At 39.8% G+C, this 27992-nt stretch overlaps 1 protein-coding gene across 5 annotated transcripts in view; it reads right to left on the bottom strand.

Annotated features, from left to right (window-relative positions):
• The window catches only part of BACH2 (BTB domain and CNC homolog 2), a 330646-nt gene that overhangs the window by 263612 nt on the left and 39042 nt on the right, over nucleotides 1-27992 (bottom strand). The window contains exon 1 of one of the 5 annotated variants that reach the window (XM_070559167.1): nucleotides 92-421. The exons of 3 other annotated variants lie outside the window; for them this stretch is intronic. Coding sequence is in view for 1 of the 2 variants with exons in the window: in XM_070559164.1 (XP_070415265.1) it covers nucleotides 92-176 (85 nt within the window). In the remaining variant the exon portion in view is untranslated. Of the gene's footprint in view, nucleotides 1-91; nucleotides 422-27992 lie in introns of those variants that run through there. One more of the 5 variants, XM_070559164.1, reaches the window with a different exon arrangement.

Consider the following 27992-nt stretch of genomic DNA (forward strand, 5'->3'; position numbering starts at 1 on the left):
GCTCTTCCCTTCCCCTTTCCTCCTCCCACCTCCTTGGGTTTCCTCTGCTAAAGAATTTTCTGCCATTCATCACGTGCAAAGAAAACTTTACCTGACATGGCAGCGGCAGAGCCATTAAGCATGCACAGCTGTACAGTAAACACGCCAGAGAGCCGTTTACCATCCGCCGAATCCATACAGCACGGTCTCTACCCGCTTCCTCATCTCCTAGTGAGTGCTGACACTTGATCCAGTATGTTAAAAATAGGTACATTCTTGACAGATCCAGGGGTTGTTGTGGTGCCCTTCACACTCACTTCATATTCTGGGAGTGGGGCTTTAAAACACACACGCGCACACGCGCACGCACACACACACACACACACACACACACACACGCCCCCTAAGTTTGCCTCCGCATTCAATCTGCATGACATCAGTCTCTCACAGATGACATACCGACTACAAATAACCAAGTTAACTAACGGATTCTATTGCTTTTTCTGCCCTAAAGGATTCCATCCCAAGTGTGTATTTTTCCTTCTTTTTTTCCAAAAGAGCCCAAACTGAAAGAGAGGACACTTCAGAAGAATTAAGAGCATACAATCACTTTCAACAAATTGATAATTTGCCAGTTTTATTTACATCTGCATTTTAATAGTATAATGACATGGAACATGCTATCAGAATTCATAGGATTTTCTTACAACGTGGCCAAAGGATTTATCCCAGATTTTTTCCTTTACAGGATTTAAGATACTTTATAAGTTTTTAAAGATTTATGATGAGATATTTGATAAACAGAAACGAGGTCATTCCCAAACCCCCCCCAGGAGTCCCCACAAGAATAACGTATGCATTACCCACCCATCGTACCGCATTAGGAAATTAAAGTTAATTCTTTCCCAAACCTTTAAAAGAAAAATTGGTTTCTCACATACCAAGAACAAAAGGAAGAATATCATTACAAAGTGATTAAGCAGAATGTCAGCTTTTATCCTGGCGGAGCTATGGAGGCCCTGTCGGGGGACTACTGTTTATTCAAGCTAACAAGGATGCCAAGGAGGCCACTACCTGCGCGGACTTCTACCCCCTGCCCTTGTCAGTCCTCATTTCCATGATCTGAAATAGGTCTTTTGTTAGCTATTTCCACCAATAAGAGACATTAAAATTCTGCTGCATGTAGGTTTTAGAGAATGACAGAAAATGTAACTTTTAATTTCCCAAGACTTAGGAAATTGTCCTCAGAAAATGAGTTCAATTAAATGCTGTTTTTGATCCCAAAATCATAGTACAAACTTAAGACTACATTGCCTTTACTCACAATATCATTAATAAAAGGAAAGAAAAATCATCAATTCAAAACCTCAACATTTTCATAGTTAACTACCTAGTTCCTTAAGCGGAATCAATTTATTATAAGGTATTTATGCTTTTCATAAATACTGGTGTCCAGGCCCTCCTCGTCGAGCTCTATAATACCAAGATCCCTGGGGGTGGGCCTGGCCATCAGTAATTTTGAAAGCTTCCCAGAGGTAGCTATTGCGAAGCCAGACTTGAGAAGTCTTGTTCTATGTGAACTCGAATGATACTAGAAACCTCCTCATCAAAACCAAAATGAAACCTTTGGAATGGAAACGTAAATGAAATTTAGGATTAAAACAGTGGCTTCCAAACTTGTTTAGAAGTGGAATCTTCAATCAAACAAAATCTTATTTGGAATCCCTGTAAACAAAAGAGTAAAAACAATAATTTATACCACCATTTTACACTTTTGGTCTGTATGACATCCATGGATTTCATAAATCCAAATACAGAATTTTTAATCAGTATAAGTTGACCAGGGAGAACAAAGTGGTCATTTTACTAAACAGAAAAATGTGAAACTGGAGTTCTGGCTGAAAGGTCCAGTGCTGTCCACCTCAGCATCCAATTTTCTCCACGGCCAATGGGTTCAGATAATCAAGGCCGGATGCAGGTAAAAATAGCAGTGTGTGCAGAACAATGAAATTAATGCACACATTAATTTAATAAATGTCAATTAAATGTCCAGTTCGCACCAGGTACTGCCCTCAGGGGTCACGAGAGGAATAAGTTGCAGCCTTTTCCCTTGAGAAGCCTAGTTAAGAGGACAGCTAATGGCAGAAGAGCAAGACAAGCACGATAATGGAGGCACCAAGAACTTGCCACCCAGGGAGGAGATGCTAATTCTGTCTGTGGAAACAGGGCATAACCTCACCAGCATGGGACAATTCAGTTAGGTCCTAAAAGTCTGAGTAGGACTTTTATGGCTAAGAAAGAAAGGGGAGGACATTTCAGAAAGAAGAAACAGAATATAAAAAATAAAATAAAACCCCATAATATAAATAAGCCTGGTGAGTTTGGGGGATTATGAGAAATTTACAGGTGGGCAGGAAGGGCTGGGATTCGAGGCTAAAGAGGCAGCTGAGGCCAGGCTACAAGAAACTTTAAATGTCATGATACAGCTTAGACCAGCACTAACCAACAGAAACATAAGGTGAACCATACCTGTAATTTCAATTTTCTAGTAGCTATCCTAAAAAAGTAAAAAGAAATAGGAGAAATGAACTTTTACGATATGTTATTTAACTCAATCTATCTAAAATACTGTAATTTCAACATGTAATCAATATAAAAATTACCAATGAGCTATTTTACATTTTTTCCCTAAGTCTTTGATAGAGGGTGTGGATTTTACACCTACAACACATCCTAATATGGACTAGCCACATTTCAAGAACTCAATAGCCACGTGTGCCTAGTGAGACTGTATTGGATAGCCCAGATTTACACATTATCCTGATGCAAGGTAGGCCAAAGGAGTCGCTGGGCTTTGTTTTACAAGGAGACAAATACAGCAACAACGCAGAGTCGCAGAGGGAGGACTGAGTCTGGGACAGGCTTATGAGGCTGTTTCCAGAATTTAGGCCAGGGATGAAGAGAAGGATGAGGTTTGAAACCAGAGCGGCAGGCCTGGTATGGCAGTAGGATGGCATGGAAGAGTCGGAGTCAAAGAATTCAGGAAACTTTAAATGACTGTACATGAGGGATGAAGGAGAAGGAATCATGGAACCATCAAATAAGTTTTGGTGTTTTTTTTATAATTTGTTTTTTTCTGCTGAGGAAGATTTGCCCTGAGCAGACATCTGTTGCCAACCTTCCTCTTTTTTTGCTTGAGGAAGAGTAGCCCTGAGCTAACATCTGTGCCAATCTTCCTCTATTTTATGTGCGTCACCACCATAAAACGGCTGACAAGTAGTGTAGGTCCACACCTGGGATCCGAACCCATGAACTGGGATTGCTGACGTGGAGCACGCTGAACTTAACCACTAGGCCACTGGTTCCAAAATAAGGTTTTTTAATGCTAAAATTTGTGCTTACTGTGAAAAGTTACTGTGTGTTTAATCCAAGGTTGCATAGTTTTCTTCAAGCTTGCTTCCCTCCGCTGCGCAAGGCAATGTTTAATAAACACGCGCTGAGGACCCACCATATGCTAGGCAACGCCAGGCATCGGGGAAGCAAAGCTGAATGAGACACAATCCTTCCTTTCAAGGGGCTCAAACATGGTGTGGGAGCCAGAACAACAAATTGAAACAAAGCGTTAAGTGCATTAACAGAAGGACTGCAAGGTATACAAAATGTTCCATAAAGTATAACTTCTATTTCCTATAATATATTCAGTGGCACTTTTGAGATAGCAGGGTGCGGGGCTTTCAGATAGAAGTAGGCTTATTAACTGACTTTTAAAAGTGATCCAGCATACAATTTATGCTGTGTTTGTATTTGGTTGCTGTGTATTGAGAAAACATGCTGATATTTCACAGGTACACAGACACCACTTGCTATCCGAATCGCTGCTCTCCAACTCAGGCACCAAACTGACTGAGACAAGTTTTCAGATGAATCTCTTGTTAACTGCTGCTCTTATTACTTACTATCTGAAACTCAGAAACGAGACTGACATGACTAACACTATCCTTTGCTTTTGGAACTCAGTGTGGGAAATTTCCATATCCAAATTCTGGAAATGAGTGGATTGGAACGGCAAGGGATAGTTACTGATAACAGTTCTTTAGTAATGTTATGCTATGCCTCAAACTAACCAAAAATTTTGGTAAAAATGCAGTAGTTAATATTTTTTTAATTTAAAATTTTAATCACTAATGATAATCTGCCAACTACTTGATGTCTTTAAAACCCAGTCAAAGAGCATCCAAAAGTAGAGTGGGTACACAGGACCTTATAACAGAATAGAGGTCACTAAGCGATGTGTGTTGTGTTCACGTATTGTACAACTGGCCATTAATCCACGCAGAAGCCCACACTCGTTGGAGGCTCCCAATCCCTCCCTGGCACGTAATCAAGTGTGCTGAATAAAAGGAGGAATTCTCTTCTTCAATTTACCATCAGGGTGGAATCTGAGAAACACTGGTATAGAACTTCCTGACCAACGGCTCATTTATAAGAAAATCAAATACATAAGCCAAAACATTGGAAAACCCTCAATTTCAAGGTTAACTTGACAGTCCAATTCAACACACTGGTGGTCCCAATGTGTTAAAATTTGGTACATAACACTTTTAAGCATGCATTTTTTTTTTTACCATGGTTATAAACATTGCTTAAAATATATTAAAAATGAAACGCAAGCTAAACATTTGCAGAGCCCCTCAAGCATCTCCAGGGAACTTCTGCAGACCAGTTTGAAGACCACTGGCTTAGGGCCTTTGAGGTTAAAATGTAAATCTAAGAGCAATACTTTGGTGCACCCACTATTTAAGGATCATTAAGTCATTCCCAAACTTTAGCCTAAGGACAGATACCATCCCTCATTATCCTAAAGAAGTGAAGCTGAGAAACAAAACTGCAGAAGGCGTTTTAAGATTCTCTAGTAAATTAGAATTAAAGAGGTTAGGACCCAAACCTGAGACAGATTATTCATTTATCAATGTTGTTCACTCACTAACTCACTCAACAATATTTACTGATCACCTGCTAAGTGCTGGGCACTGTCCTCTTAAGATTTGGGATACATCAGTGAAGAAAACAGATAAAATCCCCAACGTTTGCGGAATTTACAGTCTAGTGGGGGAAACAGACAATAAAAAAATAAGAAACATAAAGTTATGGTTGTTATAAGGTGATAGGTGCGCTGAAAAAAACTGACTGGCATCAGAGGAATTGGAAATGGGGTAGAGAAGGAAGGCTGCAATTTTAAACAGGATGGTCAGCATGGGTGAGAAGCTCAAAGTGGATCAATGACTTAAAGGAGGTGAGAGGTAAACCAAGAGGAGATGAATTAGAGCAGGGGGTCTCAAAGTGGGGTCCCAGGGCCTCAGCATCACCTGGAAACTTGTTACTGGCTTAGAAACACTAGAGGGGGCCCCATTATTCTGTTTTAACAAGGCCGCCAGGTGATTCTGACGCACACTAAAATTTGAGAACCACTGCCCTGGAGGAAAGGCCCTAGAGTCAGAGCAGGCTAGAATGTTCTACAGAAACAGGGGTGAAACTGGGCTCGGAGGCGAGAAATAGGGGTGAAACCATGAGGAGAGTGGTGAGGATAAGGAAAGAAGGGCCAAGGGCACCCAGAGCATGCACAGCTTCACACTGAGACCTACTCCAAGTGAAATGGGAAGCCACAGAAGGGTTTTGGGCAGAGGTGCCACATGGCCTGACTTATATTTTAAAAGTTCAAGCTGGCTGTTGTACTGAGTGGAAGCACTACATTATCTGCCTCAGGAGAAGAGTCCTTAACTTCTAAATTCCACTTTGGGCGGTGGTGTGCTGCTAAATCTTGAAAAGCTGGCTCTGACAGTGAAGAGATCAGATTTGTAGCATTTGCCAATTTCCATGGTGTAAATACTCCCACCCTGGCTGATTTCAAGCTGCCAACGTGACTCACTGAACACGGAGTTGTGAAGAGATGTGTGCAATCCACGCACAACACTGACTTCTGGTCCCAATGTCACTCATACCATTGAGGACATTTAAAAATGACAGGAAATTTTGTAAATCTGACTGAAAATGTTAATGTTATTTCAGAAGTCTATATAAACGTAGTGCATTCTCCTGCCATATTACTGTTAATCACATACAGATCCCAATTCCTTAGAAGTTAACGTAGAGACAATATATTAACTTCATTTAAAGAAAACCTCATGAGCATTAAACTTCAATTTCCTTTAGTCAAAAAATCTATTTAGCTTTTTGCTGGGGTTCCTTTGCTATTGCATTTTTCCTCCAACTAGAATTAATATCTTGGACACTCAGCACTAATTAGGATTTGCCATGCAGACTATGCTGGGCTGCCACTCCAAGAGCTCACATGAATCCTGGGCAGGGCATCAAGGAGTGTGTGAGTGTGTGTGTGTTACAAGAACAAAAGTTTGCATTTATCTGAAGATGAAGTGACGTCTGGATAAAGCCTGCATCCATTTGATTTGCCATTAAGAAACTTTCCTTAGCCTCACGGAATGACCCTATTTCTGTCAATCAGGGCAGACTGTAGTGTGTGAAAAATATTTTTTAAACACAGCACCTTCTATGAAGAAAAAGACACTCTATAAACTCCTGATAAACAGGAAGTGTTTGCTACTGTCAGGAATACACGCCACACATTCTCCAGTCTGCACTATCCCTCAGCCGTGTCCCACCCACACTCAGACCCCAGCCGGCCGGATCAGCAAGTGTGCACCAGCTCGCACTCCTGTAAAACAATGGGGTCTTTCAGGCCTCACGATCTTGTGAAGAAACAAGCTGAAACGTCATGGGAAAAATTAGGAAATATCAGAGGAAAACAGCTCACAAAATGAGGGGTGGAACCACTGGCTCGCATGTTCTAATTCTTGAACAAAGAGAAACCACCGGGCCAGCCCCCTGCCTGCTCTGACCCTTCCATTTCAAAAGAGAGGCATCCTAAGCCCCTTTTCTTTTCTTGAGGATTAACAGCAGCAAGACCTAGACAAGACATCAGAATGAGACATTTTTAAACCTAAAGGAGCAGAGTTAATTTCAAAAGCTTTTCCTTCAAGAAAAACCTAATAACCAACTCAAACTACCAGGCTTGTTCAGTGATCCCTAATACCAACACAATTACAGACCAACTGGACTTTAACAACCGCAAAAAGCAAAACAGAAACTCCTTCTAATATACCATATTTTTTTAGTTCTTTCAAAGTATTCTTGCTATTAAATTTCACACAACTAACTCCACCTCCACAATCCTTCCTCATTACCTGCCATCCCAGTTTATACCTTTCACATGAGCCTAGCTAGCTGGCCTAGCAGCCTGCAACCCTCCATTCTCTATCTCCCAGCCTCTGCCAAAAGCTGTTCCACTTGCAAATTACCTGCCTCGTCCTACCTACCAAACAACATCTCTTTTGCCTTAAAAACCTCAGTTTAAGACCTAGTACCTGCTGTACAATGAATTTCTAGATTAATCAAGTACATTTATTTGCAAAACGCCAACAAATTTATCCTTCTGCTTTAATATGCTTTTATAATCCAACTACGTTTTCCAGTTAAGTTAATCTAACTTTTCGTAACTCCCTGAGGATAAAGCCAGAGTCAGTTCTTCCCTATGTGATCTCCAACTTTCCATCATATTGCTATCTGTAAGATCTTATCAACTGTTAAGCACTACAGGCACGTCAGCTGTTGTCTCCCAATAGTGAACCTGACGGTCAACCATTCTGGGAAAAGAACTCTAAGTGGTTTACTATTAGAAAGCATTACGCGGAAGAGGTTTATTTTGCCCTTGGAATAAAAAAGCAATGTATTAAAATCATAAAAATGTTTTAAAAGGTAAAACAATTTAAAAAGAAATACATCACATAGTGAAAATAGGAGAGTCCAAAGAGGCCGTATAGTATCACTCCAGCATCACCAAGAGCCTAAGCCTAAGAACAACCTTTGGGGAGAAATCATCATTTGACACTGAGGTAGAATTCCAAGTCAGGCATCCATAGTTTCTAAAGATCCCCAGGTGATTCCAATGTGCATCAAGGTTTTGGAACCACTGTCTTAGACTCTGCTGGTGGAAGTTTTCGCTCAATGAGGAAAGAGCACAATAACTTATATTAAAGATGGTAACAGTGATGAGTCAAAGTTAACTGTGACACTCTGAAGTGGGAATAAAAAGTCTCTCCTTTGATCATCATAATGTGATCTGTTGCACAGTCTTTAAAAGGCTCTAAATGAACTTGTGGTTTTGGGATTTAGATTAGGAAAGGGAAACTAGGCACGATGGTAGGTACAAGCCCTGATAACAACAATAATAACTGGAATGTAACCCATTGTACTGTCAAGTTACTCAGCTTTACAGGAAGCAGCCTGGATACAAGGCCCAGGTCGGTCATCTGCTGGCTAGGGGCCACAGGCAATGACCGAACCACATAATCCTAGTGTTCCATCTGGAACAGTGGTTCCCAACACTGGCTACTTATTGGCACACTCAGGTGCAGGCTGCAACCCCAGAGATTCTGACTAGTCTGCAATGCGGCCCTGGGATTCATATATTTTAAAAGCTCACCAGGTGACTGTTACGCCATATAAGTGTGGAGAACCACCAGCAGAGAGATTCTGAGAAAGGGCTTTGAGGCCATACCACTTGGGTTCCAATCCCTGTTCCACTAGTTACTAGCTATGGCTCAGTTTCCTTATTTGTAAAAATGGAGCTAATGGATAACACCTCCTTTGTTGGGAGGCTTAACTGACAATCCAGTTATCTACCTTATTGGATTACAGTGAGGATTCGGCCTAACACCTGATACACAGCAAATGCTCAATTTTATACCTATCACATACATTCATATATGTGTGTGTATCTGTTGTAAGGATTAAAGGGCATGACGTATATAAAGTGCTTAGCACTGTCTCCATATAGAAATGCTCAGTAGATATTAGTTAAGCTGATACTGATGACAGTGGTAGTAGGAAAACTTACTGGAACTGGCTGTCTTCTGTCTGGAATTTCATTGCCCAGCAGCCTTTGTTTCAGAAAACCATAATCATAAGACCTAAAAATTATGGGGATGGGGAGGAATTCTTTTGCTCTCTCCTAGTTATTAGGCGACCCGGTCCCACTGACCATGGAGGGGTAGTTCTACTGCAAAGTAACCATGGAAATGTGGGATTAATGGCAAAGAAGACACATGTGGACCCGGCCCTGCCCCACATGACGATAAACAGCAGAACCTGACAGCTAGAGGAAACCCAACCCCCTCATTTCCCAGGGGAACCCAGAGCTGAAATGTTTTCTCCCAAGATCACACTGTTAGTGGCAGAACTGGCATCAGACTTCAGAACAGAGCTCTTTAGTTTCTAGGTTGCTTCTATTGGTCATCCCCAGTGAGGAACACTTCTGAGAGGCACAGTATCCTATGGAAGACATGGTACTTGGGGCCAAGGCTAACGTGAGGTGAGGAATGTGGGACCCTGTTTCCAACCACTTCCTTCCTCACTCTGACCAATTCCCTTCCCTGGTCCAAATTCCACACCCCACACAGGCCATTTCCATCTGAGATGGAGGATACAGAACACTAGAAAGCAGCTGTGGTTTGCTTTGCAGCCAAACTGTTTACTTGGGAATGTTCAATTCCAATTTTATAACCTAAAACAATTATAAAAAGGGTTTAATTTCCCAAATTTTCACTTAAATGTTCAGGGATGTACATATATTAAAGGATACTTGCATATTTTTTAATCCACTGACCGAAGACAGGAAATCCTGTCTTTCAGCTGCTGAGTCTCAGCCCATGCTATCTGAATATTCTCTCTGACAAATGAGACCTTGTCCAGGTTCTGAAAAATTTAAATATTCCCTCAATGTCATTTGTACTTGACTTTAGCAAAATGACCAAACTGCAAATTCAAACACCATTTAGTAAAGGTACAACATTCACATCCTGTTACCAATCCCCCTCCAATTCCAAGACAGTGACCCTGGGCTAGAACCTAATCCAAAAGATTACAAAGCAACAGCCTGATGAGTTGTCATGGCAACCACTAGATGTCAGATATCCCATGTCCCAGGGCTGTAAATTCTCATTTTTAGCCTACTCATATCTTACTATTTCATGTATAACAACCAACTAAAATGCAATTTGATATGTCAGCTGCCAAACATAATAAAAGATGCCACTCGCTATTATAGCAAATCATAAAAGATTTCTAGTTGCTTCTGTTTTCAAAGACACAGCAAATCACTGTGTATTCTAAGTCCATTGGGCTGGTCCTCAAAGAGAGGCTATTTAGCCAGACTTCCTCCATTTTTAATTAGTCAATATTTAAGAGAGCCTTGGAGATGAAAAGAACTCTAGTGAAAGCTAGGCATTATTATTTTCTCAACAGGAGGAAATGCACTGATCTTCAAACTTTCAATAGACACAGTATATTTGATCCAAAAGAGAAAATACACACAGACACACACCCTGACTGTGATCCAAGCCTTTTGAGGGCATAAATATACAACAAGGGTGCCTTGCAAGACTTTCAATTCTTTATAACTGGAGAAGAGAGAAATATGTATTATTGAATTCCAGGTAATCCAAACATCTTGTTTTAATCAGTTTTGTTATGGGCTGAATTTGTCCCCCAAAATTCATGTGTTAAAATTCTAACCCCCAGCACCTGACTGAATTTGGAGACAGAGCCTTTAAAGAGGTACAGGTTAAAACAAAAACCAAAAAAACAAAGAGGTAACGGTTAAAGGAGGTCACTAGTGTGGGCCCTAACCCAGTATGATGGGTGTTCTTATAAGAGATCAGGACACAGACACAGAGGGAAGATCACGTGAACTCTGGAAATCTACGAGACAAAAAGAGAGAACGCAGAAGAAACCAACCATGTTGAAATCTTGATCTTGACTTCCAGCCTCCAGAACTGTGATACAGTACATTTCTGTTGTTTAAGACACCCTATCTATGCTATTTTGCTATGGCAGCTCCAGCTAACGAATACAAGTTTCTGCCCTTTTCACACTCTGTGTCAGTTCACCAGAAGTGGCCTTTTTCTTGGGTATAATGGGGCCAAACTTACCTCTGCAGGTCTCTCTCCCTGCCTGCCTTCGCCTGTGGCCCAGGTGGCTTCACTAAGCACACACAGAGCCAGGCTGAACTCTAAGACAGTCAGGAGCTCTATGAGTTGGTTGACGCCAAGAGAACGCTCTTGAAATTCCCATTAGCTAAAAAAGCACTAAAATCACCTCTATAAATAGTAAAATTGATGGCAAAGTTGTGTGTTTATTTTTATTCTCCCTGCTTATCATTTAGCAGAAATGCTAAAGAGAAAAGAAATGTCCAGGAGACGAACAACAGGCCCAGAAGGAAAAAGAAATGAAGACATGGATAATACACAAATCAGATTATCAGTCCTGAAATAATCCAGAAGTAGCCATATGATAAATCACACTATGTGGGTTTTTTTAATCCTAAAAATAAGCAGACTGTAGAGAGGTACACAACAGCAGGGCTGTAAGCCCACGGCTTTAAAGCAACACTAACCAATACCTGTACAGAGCTGCAAACTATTTTTCTGCTAAAATTCTAAGAGAACTATTCTCCTTTTGGGTTTTGAAAATTAATTTCCACTAAACTCTCTTTCTATCTTTACAATAGCTGCCACAAAGTTCAAAACCACATTTATGGTTTGACTCCAGCAAGTCCATAGATGGTCTTCCTGGTATCTTTTATTAATTCCTAGCCTCATTTTCTTACCTTTTGTTATCGGCTTTAATAGGGTGTCTCTTTGGAGACAAATTATATCCTTTCGCAACAATGTGGGGTATCATTAAAAAGATAGCCTTCCGAAAGCCTCAAATATTTATGGGTGCTTCTCTTCCAGAGCATCTCTTTGATCCGTGAGATGGGAGATTTCATGCTTAGATGAAAATCGGTTTTAGTTCATGGACAAGCTAAAACAACATCAATTTCTCATACCTGTTTTAATCATAATTTGAATTATAAGCTGAAAGAGAGAAGAGAGCTATGCTAGGAAGCTGGGACCATGATGAAGAGAGAAGCCACCCTTGAGCGTTTGGAGGCTTGCATTCATGATGTCGGCCAGCACCCAGAAGACACACAGATTCCCTGTGGCAAAGTATTTATTGTACTACCACCCAATCCTTTCTTCCATGTGAGTGTTGCTACAACAGAGCTACACCAAGCCTGCCCCAGGTACAAGTCTTCAGCCTGTTTGGATGGATCTTGTCTGCTTCCATCTGCCTGTGCACACAGGCTGCCAGCCCTGCTCTACCTGGAGTAAAATTCACTTGGCTACTTATAGTGGTGGCTTGGTATTACATAGATGTGGGTTTGAATTTTGCATCCTTTACTGACTGTGTGACCCTGGACAAGATATTAAACCTTCTCTGAGTCTCAGGTGCCTTATCAAAATTGGGATAATAAAGTCTCTCTTGGGGTTTATGCAGTGATTAAATCAAATAATAAACATAGGATCCTAAGCAAAATGTCTGGCATTACTGTCAACACTCAATAAATATTTATTATTATCATTATCATTATTATAATCATTCTCTAAAGAATAGTCGGTGGTCAGTGTAACCTCATGGTGTTTATATCTCCCAAGGCCATCAACAGGCTAATGTGAGAACTCTCCCAGGATCATCTCATTTCTGTGTGATCAGAGAGAATGTCAGTCACAGCCCTATGGACCAGGCAGAGGCGCCTCACCTGAGCAGAAAGCGTGAGGCCAGCCAGCTCTTCGGTTTGGAATTATACATACCCCACTTCACGCATAGCATTGACATGTTCAGAGACGCAGTGTTTAAAGACTCAGATTTCGTTTTCCTGTTAGTCTGAAGAGCCCGTCTTCTTCGGGCTTTTGCTGGCAGAGTGGCAGGATGAGAACACTCCCTGGCTCCTTATCACCACCTGCATCATCGATGCCAAGCCCACACCAGCGTCTTCTAGGCTGTGCGGACTGGGGAGCCGGTGAGGTAGTTACGTTTCCTGGAAATACAGGCAGCAATTTCCTGTGGCTTCCTCTGTTTTTGATGTAGAGATGAGCACACGTAAAAAGTAAACACATCAAGGATCAGAGCTTCAGTCAGTGGTGGTGCAAATGCTGAAAAATACTGTCATTTCCTCATAAACAGATTCAGAAGTGCAAAGTATAGGCCATCTTCCAAAGGGCATTCTCCCCACTCAGAATCTATACAGTAGGGTTGTGTGGTGACAGGGAGAGCACAAGCTCACCTTCTCTGCCGGTACGTATGTCTGTGACTTGCTGCTTGAGTTGACGAACATTTCCATGAACTGAGACCCAAGTGAGCGAGAACCAAATTTTCCATGAAGGCCAATGTTTTGCATAAACCTTAGCCTGAAAAAGCTCTGGTCGGGTCACAGGGCTTCAGTAAAGATTTCTCTAGAATTTGGGGCCTGGGCAGAAAAAGTTTACCCTCTCAAGTGGAAAGTAGTAAAATTATTAGATGAACTTAACTGTCTACATAACTATCCTGAAAGATAGTTTAGGATTAAATAAAGTCATGCACGCTACATCTGGGATACGGCCAGGTTCATGGAAGGTTACCACAGGGTGTCCTTAGAACCACAACGAAGCAAAGAAAAAGATATCTTGGTCAACGATACCATAACCTGCTGAAGGAGTGGTAGAAAAAGGATGTGCCGTCCACACAGGGTTCTTACAAATCAGAGCGGACAAGGAATGGTTTTGGAGGCAGACAGCCTAGTTCCCAATTCCACCTTTGCCTTTCACTAGCTCAGTGACCCTGGGCAAGTTACTTAACTTCTCTAAACTTCCGCTTCCTCCTGTAATTTTTGTTTGTCCATCACTGGCTCCCCTTCCTATGTGAAGAGCTGCCCCTCTCCAACCACTGGGGCGCCCATCATCACAGCCAGTCACACAACACCAAGACAGCTCAGTTACAGCAGACAACTCATTTGCAAGAGTTGCTATGAAAATTAAATGAAGCAATGTAAAGCAAACACAAAAAATGCTGATTGTGTTCCTAGAAAGGTAGGTCAGCGTAGGTGCTGGAGTCTGACTACACAGGTTCAAATCCCAGCTCCCCCCACAAGGTACTTCTAGGTAAATTGCGTAACAGCTTTGTTCTCAGTTTCCTAGTCCGTAAAAATGGCGCTAATAATAGTAACTACATCATAGGGTTGTGAGGATTGAGTCAATGTAGGAAAGCATTTAGAAAAGTGCCTGACATACAGTAAACATTCAATAAATGTTAGCTATTATGATTGCGAAGGGAGAGCTGTTCTGAATGCTATTAAAAACTGTGTGAAAGTCACTGATCTAGAAAGAAACACGCTTCAATAAGAAAAAGAATCGTTCTTCTAGATAACCCAGCTTGATGGAAAATCCCTTAAGGACAATTAGAAAGAATTCAATTACTCATATTAGAACTTAGCGAACGCTACTATTTGGCCTCCTGAGGGAACTTACTGATCAAGAAGATGTGGTCTGAGCAAATGACCCACATCAGTTGTGCTCCCTGCTCTCCCTCCTTCTCATTGTCAAGGAATACAAGAGCATTTCACTTATTAATTAATTGGTCATAAATTTAATTATAAGTCAAATCTTGCAAGTCACGTCTCTCAAGAAAAATGAATAAAACTTTTTTTGTTCCAATGGCTATCCCCCAGGGCTATGTCCCCATGAGGACAACCCTGAACAACCAGCCAGCCTCACTCTTGTTGAAATCTAAATTAACTGCTACTCAAGCCTATTTTATGCACTGATCAAATGCAGCTTCTCCTTCACTTCTGCTTTGTGTGCAATATAACAACTAACTCGTTCATCCACTCACATAATAAACATGTACTGAGCACTCACTATGTGTCAGGGGCTGGATAAACACATGCAAGAAATAGTCCTCAAGATGCTTAGTCTAGCGAGCAAGGTAAGTCAACTAACACTAGAAAACAGAATACAGAGTCAGAGATGTACCTGAGGCACAGGAAGAGCTAGGCCTGCAGGGTGGGACCCAGAAAAAATGCATACGTTCAGCACAAAGTATGTGGGAAATCAAAAGCTTATCTAGAGCACAGGCGGAGTGGAGGAGGAAAGAGGGGCAAAGACTAGAAAGATACATAGGTCCGAGATACTCTGGGATATTAGGTGCCTTGTAAAGGAATGTGTTCTGCCAAGGAAGAGAAGTCTTTGAAAGATTTTAAGCAAAACCACGATAAAACCCAGTTTTGCGTTTAAAAAGATCATTCTGGTTGGCAGTACGGAAGATGAACAAGGGCTCATGTGGAAACTGGGAGGCCAGTAAAGAGGTTATTGTGCTTACCAGGAAGAGAAATGGTAAAGCCTGAATATAGGGGGAATAAAGGAGGGAGCAAAAACGGGAAACTCTGGGATTCCAGAAAATGGGAGGACCTGGATTCCATGAAGCTATCCTACCTCAGCTCACTGGACAGAACAGTAGATCTGTCACTATTCAACTACTTCCTGAAGGAGCTGAGGCTAGAGATTAAAGTTGAAGACTGCACGTGCTTACATGACGTCAACGGGATTTGTGAGACTGTGCAAAGCCATTCTCCATGACCCAGAAATGCCAACACCCTTATTTTAGGAGCCTAGGAGGAACTTGAAAATACAGAGAAAGCACTCGTAGGTTAAATATTCATTCCTCCTCAGCAAGCAATTAAAGGTTATTATGACCAACCATGTCTAACAGGCTTAGAGACATCCTGGCTTCTCCGTTATCCTTGAGGGCTAAATGAAATTCCCAGTGTAGCTTTATTTCCTCAGTATCTACTTCCTGCCACTTTACCTTCCAAAATGTTTTCCCTTTGAATTTAGCTAGATAAATGCCACGAGCCCTGCCTTATTGTTAACTCTCACTGAGCATGTATCTTCTATCACAAGAACATCTGATCACATCTGTTTGTTTTGTGACATTTAGGCCTTGAGAGAGGTGGGAAAATTCTCACAACAAACCAATAATTTATTTTATCTTAAATATAAAATGCAATGGAATCCCTTCTGTAACATTAATTACACCACAGTCAGTTTTTCTGAATGAACCTGTTAGGAAATACCGAGATCTCTAAATAGATACGGTGTGACTTCCATTCTATTTCCCACCACATACAACCTCTGACCAGGAAGAAGGGCCACTGGAGGGTTAAGTAAATCCAGATCAGAACTCCTTCACGATGGAGACTCATGGCCTGGTGGATAACAAAGACAATGGCGGAACAGGGATTAAGGAGAACATCGAAGCTCTCATGCAGGTCCTAGAGAGACAGCCAAATGAATTGTAATTTTAAAGGGACTCTGGTCATTCTAGAAATCACCATGTACTGAATCCCACAGTTCTCTATACAAACACTAGGAAACATTTAGGAAGCAAGATCAATCTCTTCCTTACGTATCAGTACTTAACCTGGTTCCATTATTAGTTTAAACTAAATTTATAAAACAGTGGACTTGTCCCTTAGCCAAATATATTCATGCAGAAGAAAAAAGTCATATTCTACAAGAATCTAAGGAAATTTTACATCTCACATCCCCACTGAAAAAGATATACATAACTCCATCTATCTATTTATCTATCTATCTATCTATCTGTCAGGAAAGTAAATTTAACGAACTCCCTGAAACTCTCAGAGAAAAATTCTGGGAAGACACACACTGGCTGGACACATTTCAATGGTGGTTACTATAGAAACAAGTTGCTAGATTTCATTTTTGGAGTTGTGCCTTTTGATAAAATATTAAATTTCTTAAAGTATCTGCATACACAGACAACAGCACAATCGCCTATGTCCACCTGAAATTATATGTTTAAAAAATTATTTAAACTTGTTCTACTTTTAGGTTATTATATCTATAAAGAAAAAGTTCATTCTCATAAGCTGATTTTTACAGGTCTTTCTCTGCCTTCCCACTGTTTCATACTGGGAAGAAGCTGAAGTGAGGGTAGGAACGGCACAAAGACAGGAATCTAAGGAACCAGCTTGGTCTCGCTTGAGAGAGGCTCATAATGGCTTTCAAACCACTGGTGCTAATGTTCTCCAAGCCAACTACGTGGACAACTCTGGTAAATTGCTTTTAATTAAACTAATACATTTCATTTTTCTATGACAAGATGGTTCTTTCTTACAATGTAAGAAATGATGACATATTTCCTCCTTGAGAGAGTAACAGTTGTAACATTGCCATATACGGAGCTCACTGGGCGTCTCCTTTTCATTTATATTTAATAATACACTTGCTGTGAGCCTTAGAACCCTAAAAGGTACACACTGGACTTCCTATTTTGAAAATTAAGAAAAATTATACATTTCAATAGAGGATCAGGATTGTAAAGTTAAACAACCACTAACTCAGTTACTGTCTTTAAAGCACAAGGAACAGTAGCTTAGTTGCTGCACCAAAATTTTCTGACTGAAAGCCACTGGGGTGCTTGCTGATCAATGCTATAAAGATACTTGGATCACAATCAATACACAACCCACTATGCACAGGGTGTACCGGGAACAGCCTAACAATTGCTTGACCTGGGGTCTGAGATGTCCATGAGCCATTCACCTGGTGATCTTTGAAACTGAGGTTGGTGGACTTAGTTTTCTGTTAGCAGGGAACATCCTGCATTAAACCAAGCACCTCAATCCCCTTAAAACAATGAATTCAACAACAATCCTGATTTCCAGACCTAAGAAGTAAATCACATTAACAGCTGAGAAGAGGCTATGAACTTTCTGTTTGAAGGTCAACCAGGAAAGAAAACAAGAGAAAGATCAACTGAAAATGTCATGGGTGAACCTGAGCCAGGTCCTGGCTCTAGAATTACTGCAAGGTCTCAACGAGACATTAAAGGAACATGGCCACTCTACAAAGTATTAGGATTCTCTTTGTGCTTTAAAAACCATATACGTAAGGATGTACATAATGCGATAATCTCTGGCAATAAGCACATATTTATATCTATAGTTATAAATGACTAAGTTATCAATCTTACCTATATGACTAAGAGATGGACTTTATATGACTAAGACAGGATGGTTATCTTCGGTGAAATCAAAGGTCATGTTTGTTTTTCTATTATAAATATATAAATACATACATACAAGTACACACATATCTGTATGTATCTACATATATGTATACATATATAGATATTCTGACTATTTTAAAAAATTTTTTGAAAAACACCATATAAAGATTAGTGAAGTAGTGGGATGACTAAAAAAACAAATATGTGAATCACCCCTCGAGCAAAGTGCTACACTATTTCAGACTCACTAAATAAAATAAAGACATAAAAATTAATCTTATAGGTCACAGGTATGTCCTAACTTTAAAATGTTCTATCTGTACTAGTTATGTACTAGGTCAAAACCAAGTTTATTTCAAAACATTTTGGAGGAAACGAAAAATATTTTTTTCAATACTATAATTTTTATTAAATATTAAAAAGTTTAACACATGCCAATCCTTTTGAAACTTTATTTTGCCTTATAAAAAATGTAAAGTGGTTGTAAAGTAATTTAAAATCAATGAGGGGGGCTGGCCCGGGGGTGCAGCAGTTAAGTTCACATGTTTCACTTCGGTGGCATGGGGTTCGCTGGTTCGGACCCTGGGTGTGGACCTACGCACCACTTGTCAAGTCATGCTGTGGCAGGTGTCCCACATATAAAGTAGAGGAAGATGAGCACAGATGTTAGCTCAGAGCTAGTCTTCCTCAGCAAAAAAGAGGAGGATTGGCGGCAGATGTTAGCTCAGGGCTAATCTTCCTCAAAAAATAATAATAATAAAAAGATGAAATAAAATAAAATCAATGACGAATGTTTTATACTTCCAGGAGGTAAACTAACTGCATTCAAAAATTTTAACTTAAATGATGTGCATTATTAAATATAATAATTTATGTGACCAACGAATTTTTGAAACATTTTGAAAATACCTTACTTTGGTCTAGGATTAAATCCATAATATTTAGTCAAGATTTCTTAAATACTCTGCTACTCTCTGCTTTATAAAATTCTTATCTTAAGACAAAGAACATAAGGAAAAGTAATTGTTCCTCATCCTCCACTACAAGGGAAACTTACAAGAATCACAAATTAAGTAAGAGGACATACAGTTCAAAACTCTTAAATATTGATTAACAAAATAAAGAAGCAAACTGACTTTCAAAACCATAGTCTACATAAAATCAACTGTTAATCCTCGGCATGTGGATCACCTGCCTGGTGGATCAGCCGGCGTGAACACTGAGGACCACATTAGCTTCACTCTGCCAGCCACCCAGTCCCCATCTCCCGCATGGCAAACATCTGTAGGCTACAGAAGACAACCAAATGCTAATGTTGCCTCCAGCCAAACATAATTAAGAAGCAACATCTGCTAACTCCCACTAAAATAATATGATGCTATCTCTAAAGCCAAATAGATCATCACATTTGAACTCTATCATTCTTCTGTACAGGACTGAGTTGACTAAATGTATATATGGTTTCCATACAATATATAATATAATACTATACATGTGTAAGTGATTATACTGTATCATTTAACAATGCATTAAAAGTGCTGGGATGACACTTCTCAACGGCAGCTGCTGGCCTAGGGGTGGTTTATCTATCACAGCTAAAATCAACCAAGTCCTGCTATCTGATCACTTTAAATGGCATGTGGGCTGGAACCAACTTCTTCAAACACTTCTCACCTACTCCCACAGGCGGCTGGGGGGCAGGCTGGGACGGAGAGTCATACACAGTCATGTTCCCCTAGTGTCAAGTGCAGTTGGACTGTGTGGGTATGACTCTTCTCTCCTCCAGTGGTCTCATTTCCTCATCTACAAGACGGAACGTGCTGTGACGTTTAAGATATATAAAAATGAAACATTTAGCTAAAAGCACAATACTACCAGCCGCATTTTCACCCTCAGTTCCTGTCTGCCGTCAAAAGCCAGGTGGGACCCCGCTAACGCCGGGGTGAGAGGGGTGGGATGTGGGCAGGAAGAAGGGAACCTGTCGGTCACATAGTGGGCAGCTCTCCTGCTCCCCACCTGCCCCTCACAACATGAACTGTTTGCCACAGAGAATTGCCAAACTTGCTTTTCTTTTTTTTAACCACCCATTACTAGCTAAAGGTTGATGAGAGAAAATGTAAGATAAATGAAAAAGAAAAAATTAAAAAACAACTAGAGATACAAGGTAGGGACAGATTATACAATAGAAGTTATACCCAGGGTTCTTTTGTTTTGGGATATTATTCTGTTGTAGCTGACTACAATCTGTTCTTTAAATTTACTTTTAAGGTAAATTTACTTTTAGACTTTATCTTTTAGAGCAGTTTTAGGCTTACATCAAAACTGAGCAGAAAGGTCCCCCTTCTCCCAGTTTCTCCTGTTATTAGCATCTTGCATTAGTATGGTACACTTGTTCCAACTAACGAGTCACTATTGATACATTATTACTAAAATTCATACTTTAAATGTGGGTTCACTCTTTGTATTATATAGTTGTACAGGTTTCACAAATGCATAATGCCATCCATCCACCACCTCAATATCATACAGAATAGCGTCACTGCCCTAAAAATCCACCGTGCGGCACCTATCTGACCTGCCTCTACTCCTCCCAAGACTCTAGTTGCCACTGCTCTTTTTACTGTCGCCATAGTTTTGCCTTTGCTGTCCTTGGAACCATATAGCACGTAACCTTTTCATACTGGCTTCTTTCATTAACAACATGCATGTAAGGTCCTTCCATGTCTTGATAGCTCATTTCTTTTTAATACTGAAAAATATTCCATTATATGCATGTACCACAGTTTGTCCATTCATCTACTGAAGGACACTTTGATTGCTTCTAGTTTTTGGCAATATGAATAAAGTTGCTATAAACATTCACATGCAGGTTTTTGTGTAGACCTAAGTTTTCCACTCATTTGGGTAAAAACCAAGAATCGCAACTGCTGAATTGTATGGTAAGCCTATGCTAAGCTTTGTTAAGAAACTGTCAAATTGTCTTTCAAAATGGCGGTACCAATCTATCTTCTGTGATATTTAAAATTCCATTAACCAAAGCGCATCTTATTCTCTCTATACAATGTGGCCAGAAAACACTCCTAGTACATTATCTGTGATCTAAGAGAAGGAAAGTTAACTCTCAGGATATGACCACACTTATAAGACAACTTGACTGAAACATTTAGGAGTCCTAGCTGGTGACTTTGGGCAAATTACCTGACTCAAAAAATGTAACTAGTCGTGAAGATCATTTTTTAAATCCCTTATAGTTATTAAATTTTATGCAATTCTTAGGAAGACAATTACGATTTTTCTGATGTCAATAATTCCATTTCACTTTTAAACTAATTTGTTTTGGTATCGTTTTCAGTGAACTCCTGAACTGTAGTTCAGACTTTGGAGAAAATGTTTAATGATCAGGAGAGTAAAAACCACTTGGACTGTTGAGCTGTTGTTTTTGTTACTGTTTGGTTTTAGAATATAAAACATATAAAAGTTTTCTTCTGCTAACAGAAGAAAACATTATCTTTTCACTGGAGACATTTTCTGACTAAGATGATGGTCTTTACATAATGTTTATCACTATTTCTACACCTACCCTAACATTACAGAGTAATCATTGCATCTTCTTTCTCATGAACTTTAGAGTTTGGCACCACTGGGGAAGAATTCTACAAATTTTGCAAAAATAAGGATTGGTCCAAAAAACAGTAAATTTCTTTTCTCAGCATTTAAACAGTTTTGTCATGAACAGACTTACTACTGAAACAGCTCCCCTACTAAAAACACACCTCTAAAAGTCATCTGCCTACAATGTAGCAAAATTTCATCGATTGAAATAACTGTATTGAGGAATAATAAAACTCAGTTCTAGGACATTTAAAAAGAAATACTGTTTTATGACTTTCATGTAAATATAGTAATAGTTAACATTTGCTAAATACTTACTATGCACCAGATGCTATTCTAAGGTCTTCCAATATATTCTTTCAATTAGCCTTCAGAATAACGCCACAAGGTAATTACTATTATTGCTTCCATTTTACAGAATCAGGAAACTGAAGCTCAGGCAAGTCAAGCCCCTGGGGCTCTGCTGTGATCTCTCCAACCTCTCTCTCAGGAACTGAAGCCCTGACCCAGAGGCCCTGGACAACGGCTGGGTCCAAAATTCTCATGGACAGACATGGCTGCCTACTTGGATAGGTCAGCATTCATGGATTCTGGGGTCTCCAAGTGTGTATACTGCCCACCTGTCAGGACCCCATCCTCCTTCACACATGCATGTGCATATGCATAAACATGCCCATGTGTGTGCTCTGGGCTGTGCCTCACAGACGCTGCCTCTGCTACAGGGACCACTGTCTGGTACCATATTTGGCACATCCCATGTTCATCTGCTGGGTTCACTTGACTCCTCTAGAGAAGCTGGTCCCATCTCCCCTGAGCCCCCATCTACTCTCACAGGTCCTTCTAACTCCAGGTAATCTTCCTTAACCTACTCAAATTAATCCAGCAAGAACCATGAAGGATAAACTATGCCGAATATAAGTTTTGCTTTAAAAATAGATTTTAGTGATTTTTTTAATAAACTGCTAAAAATGGTTGTTTAATCATTGGGAATTCCTCCTTAAAACTCATTTTTTAAAATAAGTGGACATTTCTAAACTGGCTGAAAGTAAGTTTTTCTCTTAAGTAGGGAGACGTATCTTTTATACACTCACTTACATGATTCACTAGCTTAGTTAGCGCCATTCCTGCACAGGTGAACTTCAGACCTAGCTATGAGTTGACTAGAAATAATTTGAATTTGAAATGAGAAGTCTGAATTTTAAAAATCTTCAGTATTTAGATTAAAAATTTTTTTAAAGGAGGTGGAAAGAGAGTTGACAAAAATCTATGAAGGCTTGCTCTCCAGGAATCTGCTTCAAAGGTCTCCAGGCCTAGATCCTCATTCCATGACAGCAGGCTGGCAGCGACAGAATAACAAGGCACTAAAAGGGGGGATGCATGACAGCTAAAGAAGCTATCAAGGGAAGAGAAGTGGGAAGGAAGTGACAGAAGTTAAATTGGAGCAATAAATTGATAGGCTGAGTCTGAGTGATTATTAATGGAACAGAATGAACAGAGGGTCCTTTACTCAACCCAGAATGGAGAGAGCCAGGAACCATTAAGTTAAAATCAATCGTAAATGTATATAAACCCTAGGGTTCTAATTTTATTCTGTTTTTCTGTGCCTCCACAATACTCCCTGGCCCTTTAAATAATTAGCACACAATAGGTATCAAGCAGAGTAGGCTACTGTACTTTTATAAGTGTAATATATACAATGAAGATGATCAATTTCTAAAAGTAATAATAAAATACCTACTTTAATTATAACTGTCCCACTTTTATTATTACTGTCACCCACTGAAAACAATTTCCTCCAACTCACCTGAAAACCCCAGGTTCCTCCTTCAATTTCTGCTCAGAATTCTTTAAGACTGGTTTCAACAAGTTTCCATACAGAAGAAATCAGTCATGTTGGTGTCCAGGCTCCCTCTGCCTCCCCGAGTCCCTCCCTAGCAGCTGTCTGATACAGCACAGTGTGTTAACTAACGTGTTCACCTGAAATGAAACACATCCTCTGAAAAAATATAGATTGAAAAAAAATCATTCACTTACTTTACAGTTTTCAAGGTTACCCCGACTTGAAGAAAAATGGGTACTTATTAAAATTCAGAGTTACAAAAGATAAACTAGATGATATAAATGGATTTACTGAAGGATTATTTTAGGTAAAAGATGATCCAGTATATTCTAATACAATCTGATTTACAAAACCGTATTTCATCAAAACATTCTAGGAACACACATACTCCATAAAGCAAGGTACCTCTGCTTGAACGCCCATGTGGCAGTGAAATAGAATTTGATCAGGAATGATGTACATCCAAAAATAAACAAATAAATGAAAAGAAAAAAATAAAATAAAAATAATTTGATCAGGAAAATGAAAATTTACACTGAAATTGTTAGGTATGGCATGTGGAAGTATGTAAAAGAAACCTAAGATTAAAGTCCCTATAAAAGTTTCCTTTAAATACACATAAAAAGCGTACTTGTCAATTTAAGATACCCACTAAGAATCAAGTTTTCAATATTACAATGGCTTCAAATGTCAGGTTAATATAAAAATGTTTTTACTGTTTTTCCTTTTTGATAAAGACCTTGAATAAACTATCGACCTGCAAATGACTACTATAACAGGAATTATAACAGGGCACAGTTTAAAAGGAAGAGACTTTGTATTCTCATTTGGAGAGGACTCTTACAGCACATCAGGCTTGCAATGTATTTAGGCAAGTGCTAATTTATTAAGGGCTATGGGACAGCAATATTAATATCATTATTGTGTTTTTTTAAGGTTTTCTTTTTCCTGGAGGAAGATTAGCCCTGAGCTAACATCCATCTCCAATCCTCCTCTTTTTGCTGAGGAAGACTGGCCCTGAGCTAACATCCGTGCCCATCTTCCTCTACTTTATATGTGGGATGCCTGCCGCAGCATGGCGTGCCAAGCAGTGCCATGTCTGCACCCGGGATCCGAACCGGTGAATCCTGGGGCTGCTGAAGCACAACGTGTGAACTTAACTGCTGCGCCGCCGGGCCAGCCCCTCATTACTGTATTATTTAAGGTAATTAAAATCGTCCTTTTCTGAACTTGGAGGAACTTTTTCATTCCTCTAAACTATCAACTCTACCTACTTTTTCTGTTCAATATCTTCCTACCCACCATCACCTACCTTCTGCTTCAGTCAGAGGGGGCTAACTGGGGATTACAGAGAACAGACAGAATAGCCACGATCCCTGATGGGGCCTATTGTCAAAAGGGACAGAAAATCATTAAATAAACAACCCTAGAGGTAAATATGTACTAAAATTCTAATAAGGGCTAAGAAAGATAGAAGAAGGGAAAGTATGAGCAACTAGGGAGTGCTCATTAAGGGAAAGGATCAAGGAAGGCTTCTCAAAGGAAGTGATTTAAGATGAAACTGAAGGATGAACAAGAGTTAGAAAAATGAAAAGTGGGGATGGGGTGGGCATTTCAGGTAGAAGGAGCAGCCTCCAGGAAGAGCCTAGCCCCAGTCAGAGTGGCCAGTGCGAGGTCATGATGGGAAAACGGCCTGATGAGACTGGAGAGCTTGGCTGGGGCCAGGTCAACAGAATTTTGTTGGCTCCAAGGAGGAGGCTGGATTCTTTGTAGAGCAGGAAGCCATGGGGGGGTTGATGAGGAGGTTGATGAGGAGTAGGATGAGCTGATGGCTTCACTATTATCCTGTCCTCAGGGTCCAGACCATGGAACTGCCTTTTATTTGGTTTCTGTTCCTCTTTAGGTATGAAATCAAAGGGAGCTGAAAAAATTGGGAAGATTTTACACACTTTCCTGCTATCAGAGAATTCAAATACATAACACTAATAACTCAGAGAAACAACAGAGACCTATCAGAAGATTTACGGTCTCTGATCCACAGGCAAACTCTGTCTTGTGGCACGGGAAAGAGTGACTAGGTAAGATCATTTTCCTTTATCACTTTTCAGAAGACAGCTCAGAATCATAATGGAAATGACTCAAGACCTTTTGGGAGATGGGCAACCATCTCTACCATGGGAACAGAGTGAGGGTTTGCCAAATATCAGCTGAAAGGAGAGATGCACTCTTGCTCTTGGTTACAGCCAGGCTGAGTTGGGATAAGAACCAACAAAAATGTGGGTGGGCAACATGGGTTCCTACCACTTCCTCCCAGGACTGTGAAGTCCATGGCAATGTAGGGGCCCCGTTCCCTGGGAGAAGGAAGTGAACCTCTGTGTAAGCCACATTTTGTGCCTACTACCTAACAGTAATACTTAAATACAAAATAAAATGTTCATTGGAACATTTTAGTATGTCACAGAAAGAAAATCTAAGGTTGAGCGATAAAAAGTAACACCAAGTGTTTTATCCAGAAGCAAATAAACCCTATCAAAATTTACATTTTTCCAAAGAACAGACAATTTAAATGAAAACTCCACAGAACAAGACTAAAATTTATTTCACAGGTCATAGGTTTTTAAGTGAGAGAAGTGTTCTTCCTCCCTTTCTCCCCACCTACAGAATTTGGGCCATTTCTAGATGATGTTCAGAGGACATTCTTTCAAAAGACCCAAAAAGAGGTGATGCACACTCTCAGTGGAAAGGTAGTGTTCCACCAATCTTGGTAAATACTGATTTAGACCTGAACTTTTGATTTCTGAAAGAAAGAACAAGATGATTCACATATGCCTAAGGAAAAAGTAGGTCTGGAGGCCAATCTGAAAGAACTGAATTTAAAGCAAATCCTGTCCAAATTTTAGACAACTCATTTAACATATCCTCTCTCCTTTCGTTATCTCTACACTAAGTGTACCATTTTTTACCAGTTTAAGAAAAATTGACCTACCAAAATCAGAATTTAAAAATAAATAAGAAATAGTTACTTGTTTTAAAAATCACTTCACCTTATGAAAAGAGTCAGTTTTCCACGTATATTTGAGATCACTTATAAAAATGGATTTACTGTTTCAGAAACATTTTTTCAAAAATACATCTACTATGTCAAATAAGCCTCATTGCTCTCCATCCATCCATCCATTCATCCATCCATTCACTCATCCATCCATTCACTCATCCATCCATCCATCCATTCATTTATTCAACAGACATTGACTGAGTCCTGCTGTAAGCCAGGCACTGCTCTCGGCCCTCGCCATACAGCAGTGAACAGGACCTTGGAAACTCCCTACCCTGATGGAGCCTGCATTCTCATGTTATTCCCACTGAGCTGTGGAACCGACTGTGAAGGAAAATGAGCTTTTAAAAAATAATAAACATTTCAGTTTTTCAAGATGAAAAAGTTCCAGAGACCTGTTACAAAACAATGTAAATATTGTTAACACCACTGAATCGTACAGTTAAAAATGGTTAAGAGGGTAAGTTTTACATTGTGGTTTTTTTTTTTTACCACAATTAAAAAACTAAAATAAAATACATTCTAAAAATGTCAAAAATAAACACAGCCAATATTAACCGAGTACTTCTCATGTACTAGGTTCTACTCCAAGAAGAGAACCATCTCATTCATTCCTCATGACAACCTTAGGAGGCAGGCACTATTATAATCATTATTTTACAGATGGGTACACTGAGGCACACAGAGGTTAAGAAACTTTTCAAAGATCATATATCTAAGGTATGGAGCTGAGATACAAGCCTAAGTAATGTGACACTAGCATCCTGTCTCCTAAATCCATACAAAAAGTTCTGAAAATCAATACTATTTTCAATAGGAACTATAGTTAATAGCATAAAAAGAACAATAAAAAGTAATTGTAATCACCTCAGTTTTCATTCTTCAATTTGTTTTTTAAAATCTTGATGATTTGTAGCCCAACTTACTGTCCTTTTGATGGTTATTTTTCCTAAAACCCTAAGAACTGAACAAATTGCTTTTGACCACATCTCTCTAAGCCATGATATTCTTTTCCTACAAGTGGAAAAAAAATATCACACAGGATGGTTTCTTTTAAAACAGACATTACTGAAACTGTAAATATTTTTAGCCCTTTGTACTTTTCATCCAGCAGGTTGGCTGAGAATAGTATAGAAACATTTAAAAATAGCCCTTCGGTACTCTGAAAACCATTAAATAGCTGAGCACATACCCAGCACCTGCTTGATTCGCCTTAATCAACACTATTTTGCTAGTCATACAAAAAAAGAAAACCTTTTTGGTTTCAGAATTTTTCTCCCTTAAAAACCAAATGAATCCCCAGGGCATTCTGTACAAGGTTGCCCTCTCTCTCCTAATTTAGAAGGTGACACCTGGCCTAAGTCACGGGTAACTGGTGAGGATGCAACTTTCCCCTCAGCATCACACACCTACCCCTTGCATGTGAGAAAAACCTCCCCAGATGGGAGCCCTTAGAACAATGGTTAGGATTTTAACAGAAA

The sequence above is a fragment of the Equus przewalskii genome, chromosome 9 (assembly GCF_037783145.1).
Source record: "Equus przewalskii isolate Varuska chromosome 9, EquPr2, whole genome shotgun sequence".
Taxonomy (NCBI): domain Eukaryota; kingdom Metazoa; phylum Chordata; class Mammalia; order Perissodactyla; family Equidae; genus Equus; species Equus przewalskii.